The sequence below is a fragment of the Pterocles gutturalis genome, unplaced genomic scaffold, assembly GCF_000699245.1.
Source record: "Pterocles gutturalis isolate BGI_N339 unplaced genomic scaffold, ASM69924v1 scaffold32015, whole genome shotgun sequence".
NCBI classification, from domain to species: Eukaryota; Metazoa; Chordata; class Aves; order Pterocliformes; family Pteroclidae; genus Pterocles; species Pterocles gutturalis.
The window spans coordinates 102-13,722 of NW_010146872.1; the positions used below are offsets into that span (position 1 = coordinate 102).

The window sequence follows — 13,621 nt, forward strand, 5'->3', positions numbered from 1 at the left end:
ACAAATAAGGAAAGGTTTTTAAATTGGCTTATTTAATCTAGGAAATAGACTACTAAAGGGGATCTCCAATACGTAAAAGCTTTTATGACGAGAATGGTGACCAATAGAGTCTCATATTCCTTGGCAGAAGGGAACGAAATTATGCATTTTATTTGCAGGTAGAGGGGCTCTCTGCTCCCATGTGGCCACTGAGATCATCTGCGGACAGGCTTCTTCTCAGAAAAGTGCTGTCAAAGGCAGGAAGCCAGCATGGAGTGCCAGCGGCTCAGCAGAATCCCCAGCTGCTGGACCTGAACATTCCTGCGTGGAACAGTGGCATCTGTAGTTACTTGGCCTCTCTAAGCATCAGGTCTGTATTTAAGTTCCTCTCTTACTGACAGCTGGGGGTCTCTGTACAGCAGGAAACCCAAACACTCCTCCCCTGTGACAATTCACTTCCCAGAGAAGGTAGAAAAGTAAAGTGATTTTACACTAGAGAGAGATGCTCAACCCACGCACGAGGCTGGGATTCTGGACCACAGCTGTGTTGGGGTTCTATCTAAGCATCAGGTCTGTATTTAAGTTCCTCTCTTACTGACAGCTGGGGGTCTCTGTACAGCAGGAAACCCAAACACTCCTCCCCTGTGACAATTCACTTCCCAGAGAAGGTAGAAAAGTAAAGTGATTTTACACTAGAGAGAGATGCTCAACCCACGCACGAGGCTGGGATTCTGGACCACAGCTGTGTTGGGGTTCTACTCTACTGAAGGGTAAACTCAGCCCATTTTTACACAGCTGAACCCCCTCTAACTGGACCTTACTTCCTAGCAGTCTTCTCTAGCACCCACCTACCCCTTCTGCAAGGGCAGAAAATTTCCCTTCACTCATTCTCTAGCAGTCCTGGAGCACCTGGGGAGCCTCACAGGCATCTCAAGGATGATCGGGGCAGCCACTGAGGAGCACCGAGGTCCGTGCCCTTGGGGCTGTGCACGGAGACACTCGTTCCTGGCAGCTCTGTGCAGGCGCAGGAGGGAAGCACCAGGTGGCAGCAGCATCCAGCAGATGCTCCTGCTGGAAAGCGAGCGCGGGGAGCTGTGCTTAAACGGATATTCTTGAGGGGTCCATTGGCAGCAGCGAGCTGTGTGCTCCCTGCCCTCTCCATCTCTCCTAGCCTCTCCTTGCCCTAGCAGCCTCATCATCTTATTCCTGGGGATGGGAGGGCAGCTGGTTTCAGAAGGAGCATATAACCTTTAGCTACAAAGTAAATTCTGAAGTAAAAAAATCCCCAGCAAACACGTACACCTGAGTGGGTGAAGGGCTGCGGTCTGACAGACTAAAAACTGTATGGCAGCAGAGCAGGAGGAACATGCCACTCCTCTGCCACTGAGCCTCAGCACTTAAACCCTGCACCTAAAAATAGTGCAGCTTCCTTGCTCCAGTGCAATCTAATCCACATCTAAATAATCTCAGCCTTGGTCCCAGATGCAGATGGTTTCAACTGTGTCAAAACCTGAATTCAATCCTGCTTCTCAAGGGACTAGGGAACAGACGGATGCCAGCACTTGCACGTACAGGGACATGCATTCGGAGCAATGCCAAGCCCATGCAGTGTGGCTCCATGGTAGGTCTAGGTGGTAGAAAGCAGGATTTCTGGTTTAATAATGTATGTCCTTACTTTATCACTGGGAGTTGGCTTTAACTGAGCCTTCAGGAATCGAAAGCCAACTACAGGCAGCACGCAGAGGGTGATGCTGAGGAAGATTGCTAACCACACATTTGGTTGGCTGAGGGTGTTTCGAGCCGTACCTGAAAAACAAAAGCATGATTAAAACTGTAACAGCAGCACCTCTCACCATCATTCACCTGAACATTTCACTCACTGTGGTTCCAAAGCACTTGTCAAACAGAACAAAATATACAGCACACACTATCACCAACAGTGAAGTCAACTTGCTGTAGGGAGGACAGCAATTCCACTATCACTGTCTGAGAGAAATGAAGAAAAATGCAACATCGAGACACAAGTGGAGCAACAACTCAGGAAGACAAGGATGTCAGAGTGAACGCCTCATGTCATTACAAAGAGTCAAATCACTGCAAAGGATTGATATAAACATTCAGGAGGCCTTCTTCAGCAGCAGTCCAGCCCTCTCCTTTTGCCAAGACTCTAGTGCAAAAGGAGGAATGTAATTTCTTACTTTCCAGCACCATTTCACATACAGAGTACTGACTTTGACTGCCCAGCAGACAGTAGGATCACAGCCCTTTAAGGGAGGAGCATGTGTTGCTCTGGGTGTCTGCATGGACAGTGTAGCCTAAGGGGTGTATTGGCAAAGTCGCTGCCATGCACCTGCATGACATTGCCACCTTCTTTGAAACCAAAGTGCTCACTTCTGGCTTCTCCAAAACTGAAGGAATGTAAGAGAGAACAGTCTGAAAAACCCTCATTACAGGGCTTAATGATGCTGTTGTTGACAGTAAAGTTGCTGAATATTTTCTTTTCAGTTGGCCAAATTCTGCTGTAATACAACTCCACTGAAATTAAAGTAAATTCTAGTCTGAGTCTAGAAACACTTTCCTTAAAAATGGTTTCAGTCTGAGGCTTCATTAAGCAGCCCTCAGCATTATGGCTTATTTGGCCTACATAGTACCAACAGAGCAGCAGATAGAGATATACCAGGCAAGTGAGTTACCACTTGTCTTTGGAAAATAAACAGACACACTGTCTTCTCTCTATATTTTCGATACTAAAAACCATTTTACAATGGATGTGACCATCTGCTTGAAAAATATGTTGCAACAACTGACCTGCATCTCACATTTCTAAAATGGCCAAGCACCTTGGTATTGCAGTGAAGATGGGCAGAACAAGTCTTGCCTTAAAAATTCATGTAGAAATAAAGGCATTGATACACCAATCTGAGACTCAAAACAAAAAGTGTTGGGATTTCAGAAGTAGTCTCTCATAACAATTCTCTATCAATATTGGCTATGGATGCACAGAGCTATTAAAAACATATGAATTACTTTGCTAAGATTTCATCTTCCTCCTGGTCAGTGTGTCAGGAGATGGATTAATTTTTATGTTATCCTTCACATTTTGCATGTGTTCAGAAATCTGTAGAGTAACTCCAAAGACCTGGCCATCACTAGAATACTTTTTGTTGGAAATCTGCCATTTCACCTGGCTGAAGGCTCACCATAATCACATGGCATTTTCCTCACACCTAACTGGATATTATACTTTTATGCTTTCCTATACTAACATGTTAACTTATTTACAAAAGAACACGCATCCTTCTGCAAACAAAATGCTCCTAGATATGTGTAAGAATTGGACACCCAGAAACAGAACATAAAAGAACAGCCGAAAGCATTCCAGCCAGCTCAGCAGGTTTATTTAAAAGACCATTCCCGTGGCTGCATGTGAATGTGCGTTCTTATGCAAGCAAGTGAACTGGCATATATTCACCTGGATGGATTGGATTCAAAATAAGCATTCCCAGCAGCCCTCAGAAATACCCTGGCATTTCTTGTAGAAAAGGCAATCAATATATTCTCTTACTGCCTCTAGAGAGGCAATAACATGTACTAGAAATACTCAACAGAGATAAGCCCCACAGTATGCCCATTTTTAGTGCAATCCAGATTTGTCCCAGGGCTTACCAACGAAAGGAAAGGAGGCTGTGAAGATCATGTACATTCCATCACTATACATGGTGAAGGTGATAGCAAAGTAAACAGAAAGGCTGCCCCAGATGAAGAACTGGTTCACAACTGTCCAGTAAGAGGTGTCCAAGCCAATCTGAAAGAATGGAGCAATACAGCTGTTGTCAGTGCCTTAATTATTGAGAAGATTTGTGCTGAACACAGCTTGTCCTCTGCTTTGTACTCCTGCCCCTGAGGCTGTTATTTGTTCAAGTCTCAAGAAACACCAAGGTACGGTGCATCGCATGCTGGGAGACCACTCAAGGCAAGCATATGTTTGCCCTGTTACTTCTCTCTTCTCAAGCATGCACCAGTGGCCTGTGCTGGAGACAGGATACTAAGGCTACAGGACACAGGATACTAATGAGCCATGCTTATGCCCCACCCCCAAGCTGTGATCTAGCACTCAAAGTTGGAAGGAGACTACAAGACCTCAGACAGCAGAAACCATTATCAAGGGAGATGTGCTTAATTGGTTTTAGGAAATTTATCTCATCCTGCTAGTACCATCTGAATTTTGCACCACTCAAGTCTTAGCTATTTCTTCCAGCAAGTGCAGGCCTAGCATCTGCCTCATACATGGGGCCAGGCTACACCCCACAATGGTGACCCTGTAAATAACTGCATGATGGCAGAGAGACAGTCCTGTGCTTCAAGCCCTTCCCATAAAACTGGAATGAGTCTTTCTCTATTCCCAGCCTTAACTGTTTGGTCTGCTATGACTGCAAACTTCCCAAGGCAAAGCCTCTGCTTTTCTGTCACCCTGATCTTTCATAACATACAAATCTGTTGTTCCATTGAACCAAGGAGAGTAATCTGGTGTCAAGAGACTTTTTTGTGTGCAAGAATGCAAAATGCAGTAGCAAATACAATGGTATCAAGATCCTAAGTGGCCCTCCAGATGCTGCCTTCATAAAACAACATCTAATTCCCAAAGATTTTACCTGGGATACCTTACCTATACCTTACCTGTACGGATACCACAATCAGTAAGCAGGTCTGGGCCATCAGTGCAAAGGACTGGTAGTCAGCAATGGCCTTCCCATCACTTCTCATTGTATTGTACATGGCCCCGTAGGGGATGAAGAAGAGAATGAGGGAACTGTAGATCCCTTGCAACATGCACTTGACAAACACCATTTTGTTAAAATAGAGGTTTTGCTGGCCAGGCACATATAGCTGAGGAAATAGCATGCTCCAACAATCACCCACATCCTGAAAGTAGAGAGAAGACGGTCAGATTTGCTGGCACCTACCCAACTGACCACACAAGACCACTTAGGTTTGCTATTTCCCCATAACATAGGCTTAGCACACAATTCACTCAGTTGTGCTGACTAGCATGCCACATCCCAGGGTCACCTAGACATGTTTTCCATGTTGAATTTCCCCCTTCTTGTGCTGAGAAAACTGACAAGTGCTGCAAAAAAAAAAAAAAAAAAAAAAATTAAGGCACGCTTCATCTTAAGCAGACTGCATGGTCTGCTCTCCAGAGCTTCCTGGTAGCTAAGAGCTAGAAAATACCTCCCCTGGGTCCACATAGGCAAGGCCATCTGACTTGGATCCCTTAAATGTCCAGAGCTGAACACTGTGAACCACTGCAGAGTAGCAAGTTCCTACTTACTTCACTTGTAAAAGGCATATAGGAACAGCTTTATTGCTCCTATGTCTTGCTGAACAGTAATAATCAGGAAGACATGTGTATGTGAAATTACTGCAGAAAGACTTCCACTAGACAGGCTGAACCTGGAAAACCCGGCTTCAGAGATCTAGTTCATTCGTTGTTTTGTGTGGTCATTATAAGTTGCTTGTCAGGCTTCAGGAACACAGCTAGTAAGATGTGACTACTTCAGGAGAGCATTGCAATGACAGCTTTTACTGTAGTCAACAGCCTAACACAAAAGTCTCATCACATACTGAAACCCACAGGCCAAATCAGGATAACACACCATCTCCTCGCTGGTGCATCCTTTTTCTGTGCTCTCAAGTCTCACTGGCAGGAAACTATTTCAGAGGCTACCACAATAGCTAGCCAGAAAGCTTCTTTTGCTTCATGACCTTCATAGCTTTTGCCTCATGAGCTTCATAGCTCAAAACACCTAGAGATAAAACCCCCATTAAAAAATCCAAATGGTGATAGTACCTGGTCGAAGAGGCTCATTCCTAGCACCGGGAGGGAGGTATATACCAAATTGTAAAGCGTAATGAACCACTCATCATAGACAGTCTAAAAAAAAATTAAAAACAGAGCACGAAGTTAGCAGAAGGCTGCCTTTTCTATATCTTTGAAAGTATACACAGTTAAATGCTGCAACATCTTGGTCTGAGATGCTACTTAGACAGAAACTATAAGGTAACTCAAGCTCAGCAGCTCAAAACAGCTTGTTACCATAAGCTTTGGGAATACAGGGGGGAAGGATCATGTTATGCTAGCCCTGTTTGCTCAGCATCTGTGGCTGCCCACAGTCAGACCAGGACACCCCTGACCAGGGTGAGCAGCGCTCCACAGCAGGCAGCCAGCAGCCAGCAGGAGCAGACGGAAACCACCCTGCCTGCACCCTTACACCCCCAGCCCCAGGTCAGCACTGGCATGCTACCTGCACTTCCCAGGGTCTGGGCTGGAGAATGATTTGTGTTAAACTAGCACCAGATTTTTCACTGTGGGAGATTTGCTCCTCTTGCAAGCTGCTGAAGCACACAGGCATCCTGGGTTTAAACTGATTGCTTCGAATGTGCTAACAGGGCAAGCATAGGTCTTGGGCAGATACACACAAGACTGGTCAGGCACTCTGTAATCTGTATCTTTGTTTGATGGCTGTAGTCAGTTTGAACACTCTCAAAAATCCCATGGGGCTCCTATGTGCTTCATAATTCACCTAAACATCTTCAGGCATCTGTCCACTACCAGCAGGATGATGAAGGAAACAATATCTGCTGTATATTTGTGCAACTGAAGAAGACAGACCAGTGTACCATTCAGTGAGGTTGAGGGATGGCGTAGTTTATTTCCCATTAAAATATTTCCAGATACTTTATTTGAAAATGCTAGACATGACCATGAGAAGGCAGAAGCTGGACCTACCTGGGCTGAGAAGCCAGAGAAGAAGCCATACCAGAAATGCACTAGTGTGAAGGCAAAATTCTTATAGAAGAAGTATTTCAGGAACTTGCACATGCGGATGTAGGACCACCGGCCATGGACCAAGAGCAGGCGCTGCAGGTACCGGAACTGTGCAAAGGAGAAGTCACTGGACAAGACTGCCTGCATCCCCTCCTGGCCGCTGATACCAACCCCAATGTGGGCAGCTGCAACAAGAAGGTTATTGATCATGTCATTACAATGAGAGTTTTGATTACCTCATTTTTTAAATGATGTCTCTGCACTGAGACACTGTGTTAATTCCCTCCCAGCCTTCATCAAAATTCATATGTAAAGTTATTTTTAAAGAAATAAAAGTATTTTGGGACATTATTTTTTTCAGCAGCATTATAATTTTAGCTGTGGTGATACATTTCCAGTAACTGGGCTTTTATTATTTGAATGAAATTACATCCTCAGTGAGAACTCATGTTTTCTTTTTGAATGTTTTCGACAGCATAAATGCAGTTGTTCATAACAGCTGCTGTTATGAATACATAACTTAAATTTATATCCACATGTGACTTATATCTACGTGCATGCATGTCCTTCCAGCAGCCTTAAAACATCTCTCCAGACAAGCAAAATCTTCAAACCCCTTATAGATTTCTCAGAGACAGTGCTACAAGGCAGACTGTAGCCTTTTCACATTTCCTGGGCTTTATTACTTCAATTAAATAATTAGATAGAAGAGTCACATCTTTTTTAATCGTAACTTGGGTTTATTAAACATGGACATAAGTTTAATGTGACAGCTAATTATACAGCTTTAACTAATGAGAACAATCTTGATGGCTGGAGTTTGGTTATATTCAGAGGTTTCCACAGAACAGTGAATTGATAAAATCCCAAAGTCCCAGCCCTCTTGTGGGGGGGTGGGTGTGTTAGTTTCTAATTATCATGTACACTTGAACTTGCTTTTCTTATCTTTTCCCTACTGACTGCCTGACTTATCTCCCTTGAAGCTCTGTACTTAGCCTTTTCTTTCGTAATTAAAATGCTCCAGTTAATCAGTTCTTGCAAATTAACACAAGGAAGATTAGCAATAGGCCCTTCTGAATAATCTTAATTTAATTACACCTACTTAGGGGATTTTTTTCATAAATTTACGGAAGTAATACAGCATCGAATGATGCTCAAGGACGAAGGGGCCTAGAAGCCCATGTTTCATAACACAAGAGAGATAACTGACAAATGCCCCTACCACATGCAATTGTTAAAAAAATTCATGTAACATTATACAGATTAGTTACAGGCATGAAAATTTTCTTTCTGCATTGCAGACAGGCCCTCTCTGAAACAAACTTTTTTGTTCTTTGTATTGCCCTTGTGATGGTGGCCATGCAGACACACAGATGGACATGTCACAGCCCTGGTGAGCTTTTGTCTGTTTTGTTCTAAGGTAGAAACAGAGAAATAGGCAGTCAGTGCAATCTTAGCTTCCTGCAATCCTGGTGGTGGGAGCACAGCAAAGGGTTCTCTTGTGTGTCCTGGAAGGCAGGAGACATGAGTAGCCTGGAGTGACAGTGCTCTGTAGAAACGTGCCAAAATCTGGGACACTTGATGTCTCTGTGGCACTTGGTGCCACAAAGAGGGTGGTGCAGAAGGCACTCAGATATGTGTTCCTGCTGCTAGGCCACCTCAGGTAGCTAATACGGCAGCAAGTCCATTCGCTAGAGCATGCTGGCTGTTGGCCATCACTCACTTTTGATCATGCTGACATCGTTGGCACCATCTCCAATAGCCAGGGTGACCGCCTTCTTGTACTTCTTCACCAGCTCCACCACCTGGGCCTTCTGCAGCGGAGTCACCCGGCAGCAGATCACCACTTTGCACATGCAGGCAGTTCTCACCAGCTCCAGCTCCAGGTTCCCTTCCAGTGCATAAGCCTGAAAAGAAGGAGCAAAAGGGGTGTTCAGGTCAGACCAGCAGCAACTCGTGGCCTGACAGAAGGGATGCAGCAGGAAGGAAATGAGAACTGAGCTGGTTCTTCCATTCAGCAGAAGGAAGGTATGAGATACCCCAAGTGAATCCGTCCATTCAGCCACAGGGAGCATCCACACCACACAGCATCATGACACACAGAGTACACCTAACAGGCTTCCACCCTGGATGCACCACAGGTGGATTTGCACAACAGCTGCTCTGGCTGATGTAACCTGACAGTGCAGCAGAAGTGTCAAACAATAGGAGCACTAATTTAATGATGCTGCTGCTGGGCCTGAGACAACCTTGGGTATCTCCATGTGAGAGAGTCTCTGCTCATCCCTCTTGGTTTATTTTTTAAGCTCTGTGAGATCTGTGGTATAAATAGAAGAGATTAATTAAAAAAAAAAAACATGGAAAAAGCTGAGCTCAGATGGGCATGACAAAGCACAACACAAAGCCAGGGAGAAGGCAGCTTTGCTCTGAATGCTGACATTTTAAATCAGTCACCCATGTTATTTCTATTTGTGGAGCATAGAGATGATTGGATGTCTGGTCACCCCTACAACTCTGCGTGAGGAGGAGGAGTAGCAAGCAGTGTCAGCTTTTTGTATTTCTTTCAGATCATGCTTTTTGGCTCTGTTCTTTGATGCCTCTTCTCAGTAGACATGCATGGAAGGAATCTACAGGGCTCTCTCCTCCTTAGAGCCATTACAGCCAGCCCACCACCCTTTATGCATAAGGCAGACAATCCTTAGGCCACATATCCTTTCTTCTTGAAACAGAGAGCTGTGTGTCACCAGTGCCCCTGCTTCCCTCCCATCAGTGGCACACAGGCTTGCTCAACAAGAGAGACATTTTCATGGTTTAGGCTTATTACCAGACAGTCAGCGCAGTTAGAGATGGCTTTTTCCACTACATACTCATTGCACAGCACTAGCAAAATGTTATCACATAGCATATTAATGGTACTGCACACAAATCAACTAGTATGATGGTGCCATTGCAGGTGCTGATGTGCTTCTGTTCGTTTGCTGTGTTTAAGCAAGACCACGTGTGCATTGTCCCAGTGCTGCCATCCCACCCATATGCACTTAGGGATACAGCATGGAACAGATGCTGTGTTTGAGCAGGACAGAATCAGCACTAATACCATTGTTCAAGCTCTAGGTACATACAAATAGACAAATAACATATAGTTTTGTCCAGACTGTCTTTGTGGTCCACACTCGGGAGAAAGCCACGGCCTTGGTGAGGGTGGCTGTGTCCACTCTGCTGCAGGCTATGTGAGTTGGCTGCTCCCACACAGCCCAGATTTGAATTTCTTCACGTGAAACATATCTCCTTGCCAAGGTGTGGGTTAGTGTATGGTTTTCCAGGAATAAAAAGAAAGCTTTATCACCGCTGCCAGTGGTGCTTCTATAGCACAGTACCAGGAGTCTGTGCTGCAGGCTGAAGCGATGGGGTAGGAACAGGCAGGGGCTTGTGGCCAGCTGAGATGTCAGAGGATTCTTCCATGCAGATGCACCAAACTTGATAAAGCTTTTGTCTGTTTTGCAGTGGGGATCTAAAGTGGATTAAGGCCCTGGAGTTAAAGAGGGAGCAAGTGTAAAAGAGAGAGGGTACTGGACAATGTAGACACAGCCCGAAAGTGTTCCCTCTAGTTCAGGGTCCATATACATGGCACATAAGCCAAGAATGGAGCAAGATGAGATTTTTTTACTAGTAATTTTCCAGGCTGGTATAGAGCTGGGAGTCAAATTCGATGGACTGCCATCAAGAGAGGCAGTAACCACAGCGAACAGAAGCATTTTGTTTCTGAAAGGCAGCACTTCTTGACTCTTTCCATGTCTACCTATTTGCTTGCCCTGCAATCTGGGAAAGCAAAATAAAATAGACAAATAAACCTGATCTAGACTAAGCCTTCCTCCCAGATAGGTTGAACTGTAACTAATTTGTTTTTCTTTTCTCTAACCTGTTCTAAAAAAAATTGGAAAATCTATTCCAGTGCTTCACTATTCACACCAGGAAGACACGTAATCCAAAACTCCCTTGTTTCAATTTAATTCCATTACTTTGTTTACCTGTTATTATTTGAAGAGTATTACCAAGACTGATCAGTATTCTCTAGGCTCAGAAATTCTGACTCTCAGTTTCCCCCTATGCTTACCAGATCATGCATGACCTCTCTTAGAGTCTTCTTTGTACTCTCTCTAGCTGTCCACATTTTATCAAGAAAATGGCCCAAATAAGTTGAATTATTTCAGCTAAGATTTTGTGGATAGCAAATGAAGGAGGCTTTCTTCACAAGTCTTACAGATGCATACATATATTTGCTTTTGTATGAGTGTAGTCAATTATGAGAAAGTGGAGAAAAACGCATTTGTTCTTACCAAATTGAATTCTCCATTTTTTCCAAAGTATCTCTCCAATTTGTTAAAATTCTTTTCAAATCTAATCTTGAACTCCATCATGCCTGCAGTTTTTCCCAGACGGGTGTTATCTGCTCTATTTTTAGTCAGTTAATTAAAGCACTGAATATCAAATAGATATGGGATAGCCCCCTGCAGATGCCACTTTAACTGTTGTTTTGGATGAACAGTGAGACCTTAAGAGCCATACTTTCCAAGCACTCTTGTGTCTGTCACTTAACAGTTTTATCTAGACCGTATTACTTCAGTTTGCTTGGAAGAACATCATGGGAGAGAGCATCAAACAATTTATTAGTTAAGTTATAAGATATGTATCCTGTCTGATAAATACAAAAAAATCTGGTATCAGATATATTTAGTAGAATATACTCTTGGCATACTTGAAACCCATGTCTGATGTTATCTTCTTGATGCATCCATAAACTGCCTGATTATTTTTCTAGTATCTTTGTGGAAATGAAAATTGATACAGCTACTCTACTTCTCCTGCTTGCTTAACGTCAGGGCCAACTCTTCCCTGTTCCAGTCTTCTGAAACCTCACCCATCACCTTTAATGTCTCAGAAAACCACTAAACCTAGTCTTCAATTAGAAAAAATATCCAGTCCTCTAGAGCTAAATTTTAAAGACTTCCAGTATGTCCCTATCACATCAAGTTCTTCAGAAAACTCAGCCCTAACATGACTCTGAACCTTCCTTACCAGGCTGTGGCCAGTGATAACCAGACCGTACACCCCATTTGCTTGCTCATCAGGTAAAATTTTTGGTTTTTTTGAAGATTTTCCAAACTGGATGTTGATTTCATCACTGTCCAGAAAGGAGTCTGGCTTCATCTTTTTCCTTGCATTCCTAAAAAAAATCCAGAATAATAATGAAAAGCTTGTAAAGATATATATTTTTTATTAAATCAAGGTTATTAAAATAAAAAATCAATGCTTCCCTGTGATAGTGTAGCCTTATTTTCCCTGTATCCCTACAACAACATGCATGGTTTAGCTGCTGTTTGTGTAGATCACAGTATTCCCAAGGGGCTTTCAAATTTTCTGTGCATATTGTATGACAACCACCTACTCCAACAGAAAAGGACTGAAAAACTTTCCCATTTTCCACCTACACCTAAGAACTTGTGTTTACTGAGGAGGTTATGAAGGAAGGCAGATTTCCAAATAATGCTAAAAAAGGACCATATCCAGACAAAAGGAGTACAATGTGGATGAATGGCAAGAGTAACTGCACAGCTCAAGCCTGGGGCCAAAGGCTTTGTGGCTCCAGGTCACTTGTTGAATGTCAGCTGATATTGCCTGCCTGACTCTGCTTTGTTATAAATTTATACAGATTTGAGCTCTTGGATCAAGAAGCTTCAGAGTTTACCCTCAGAGGAGATTTCTACGCTGTGTCACTGATGGATCTTTCAAGGAGCCAGCTAGCTGTTACCTAAGGTCCCTGAATGCACTGCACCAAGAAAGCCCATAAGAAAATAAGGTGTAATGATACAAAATACAAATACTGTTCCATTCTAGTGTTAGTGCACAACAACAAAGCTGTATATTTCAGCCATTTACCTCAGCTCATTAAGTACGTCATCAGATGTGCTGCCTTCAATAATGAAAACATCATCCATGTCATCATTCAGCAAGTTGCAGGAGTAACCAATATTCATTGCTGTCTCTGTGAAAGATAAACCAGGAAGATGACCCATCTTAGCAGCCCCAAACTCACCCACTGTCTCTGTGGCCTTCTTACACACATGACAAAAGCTCTCCTTCTCACTCAAAAGAGCTCTGAGTCTTTCAGAGTCAACAGTTTAAGAGAGCTAGGAGAGTCACCTTGACAGACATTGCAGCAAATCTCCCCTAGCTGGGCTTCACAAGGCCACAGAAAAAAATAATTCTACCAAAATGAAAAAGCTTCAAAAACCCCTTTCCCAACATACTTGGAGCAACAAAAACACATTTCGTGTTGATTACAAAAAAATTTTTCAGGATTTTTAACCTTCCCTCCCCTTATTCCCAGAAAAGCCCCAAACCATAGTTCTGAAGAATAGGAAGACATTTTGTTCAGAAAATTCTGAAAAAAAAAAAAAAAAAAAAAAGTATTTTGCTATTTCATAGGCAAAACTATTACATTTGGAACATTATAAAATGAAACGTTTCATTTTTCTCAAAAATTCTCTGCTCATTTCTTGGCTGAAATTATTTTCAAACACTTTTGGCCTCCCTGAAATACCATTGTTTCAGTGAAGTTACTATTTCTCCAAAAGAATTCATTGGAGTCTATTTACCATTCTTTCCAAGTTAATGCTTTCTCCAAAAGCCTATGTTTCCTCCATTTCTATTCTGGATCACAGGACCAGACTGAAACAGACCCAACATCCACTTTAGCATTAAATTTCCAGGAAAGCAGGACAAGATTTTTTTCCACCTTCCTCACCAAGATGG

General features: G+C 43.2%; 1 protein-coding gene across 1 annotated transcript in view; it reads right to left on the reverse strand.

The window, feature by feature from the left end:
• Positions 1-1,606: 1,606 nt before the first annotated feature.
• LOC104457900 (phospholipid-transporting ATPase ID-like) overlaps positions 1,607-13,621 on the reverse strand; it is a gene marked incomplete at its 5' end in the record, with an annotated part of 29,961 nt that continues 17,946 nt past the window's right edge. Inside the window, 8 exons of the mRNA XM_010085892.1 lie at positions 1,607-1,785; positions 3,646-3,784; positions 4,657-4,902; positions 5,831-5,914; positions 6,770-6,993; positions 8,532-8,715; positions 11,885-12,032; positions 12,746-12,851. Coding sequence (XP_010084194.1) covers positions 1,607-1,785; positions 3,646-3,784; positions 4,657-4,902; positions 5,831-5,914; positions 6,770-6,993; positions 8,532-8,715; positions 11,885-12,032; positions 12,746-12,851 — 1,310 coding nt within the window. The remainder of the gene's footprint in view (positions 1,786-3,645; positions 3,785-4,656; positions 4,903-5,830; positions 5,915-6,769; positions 6,994-8,531; positions 8,716-11,884; positions 12,033-12,745; positions 12,852-13,621) is intronic.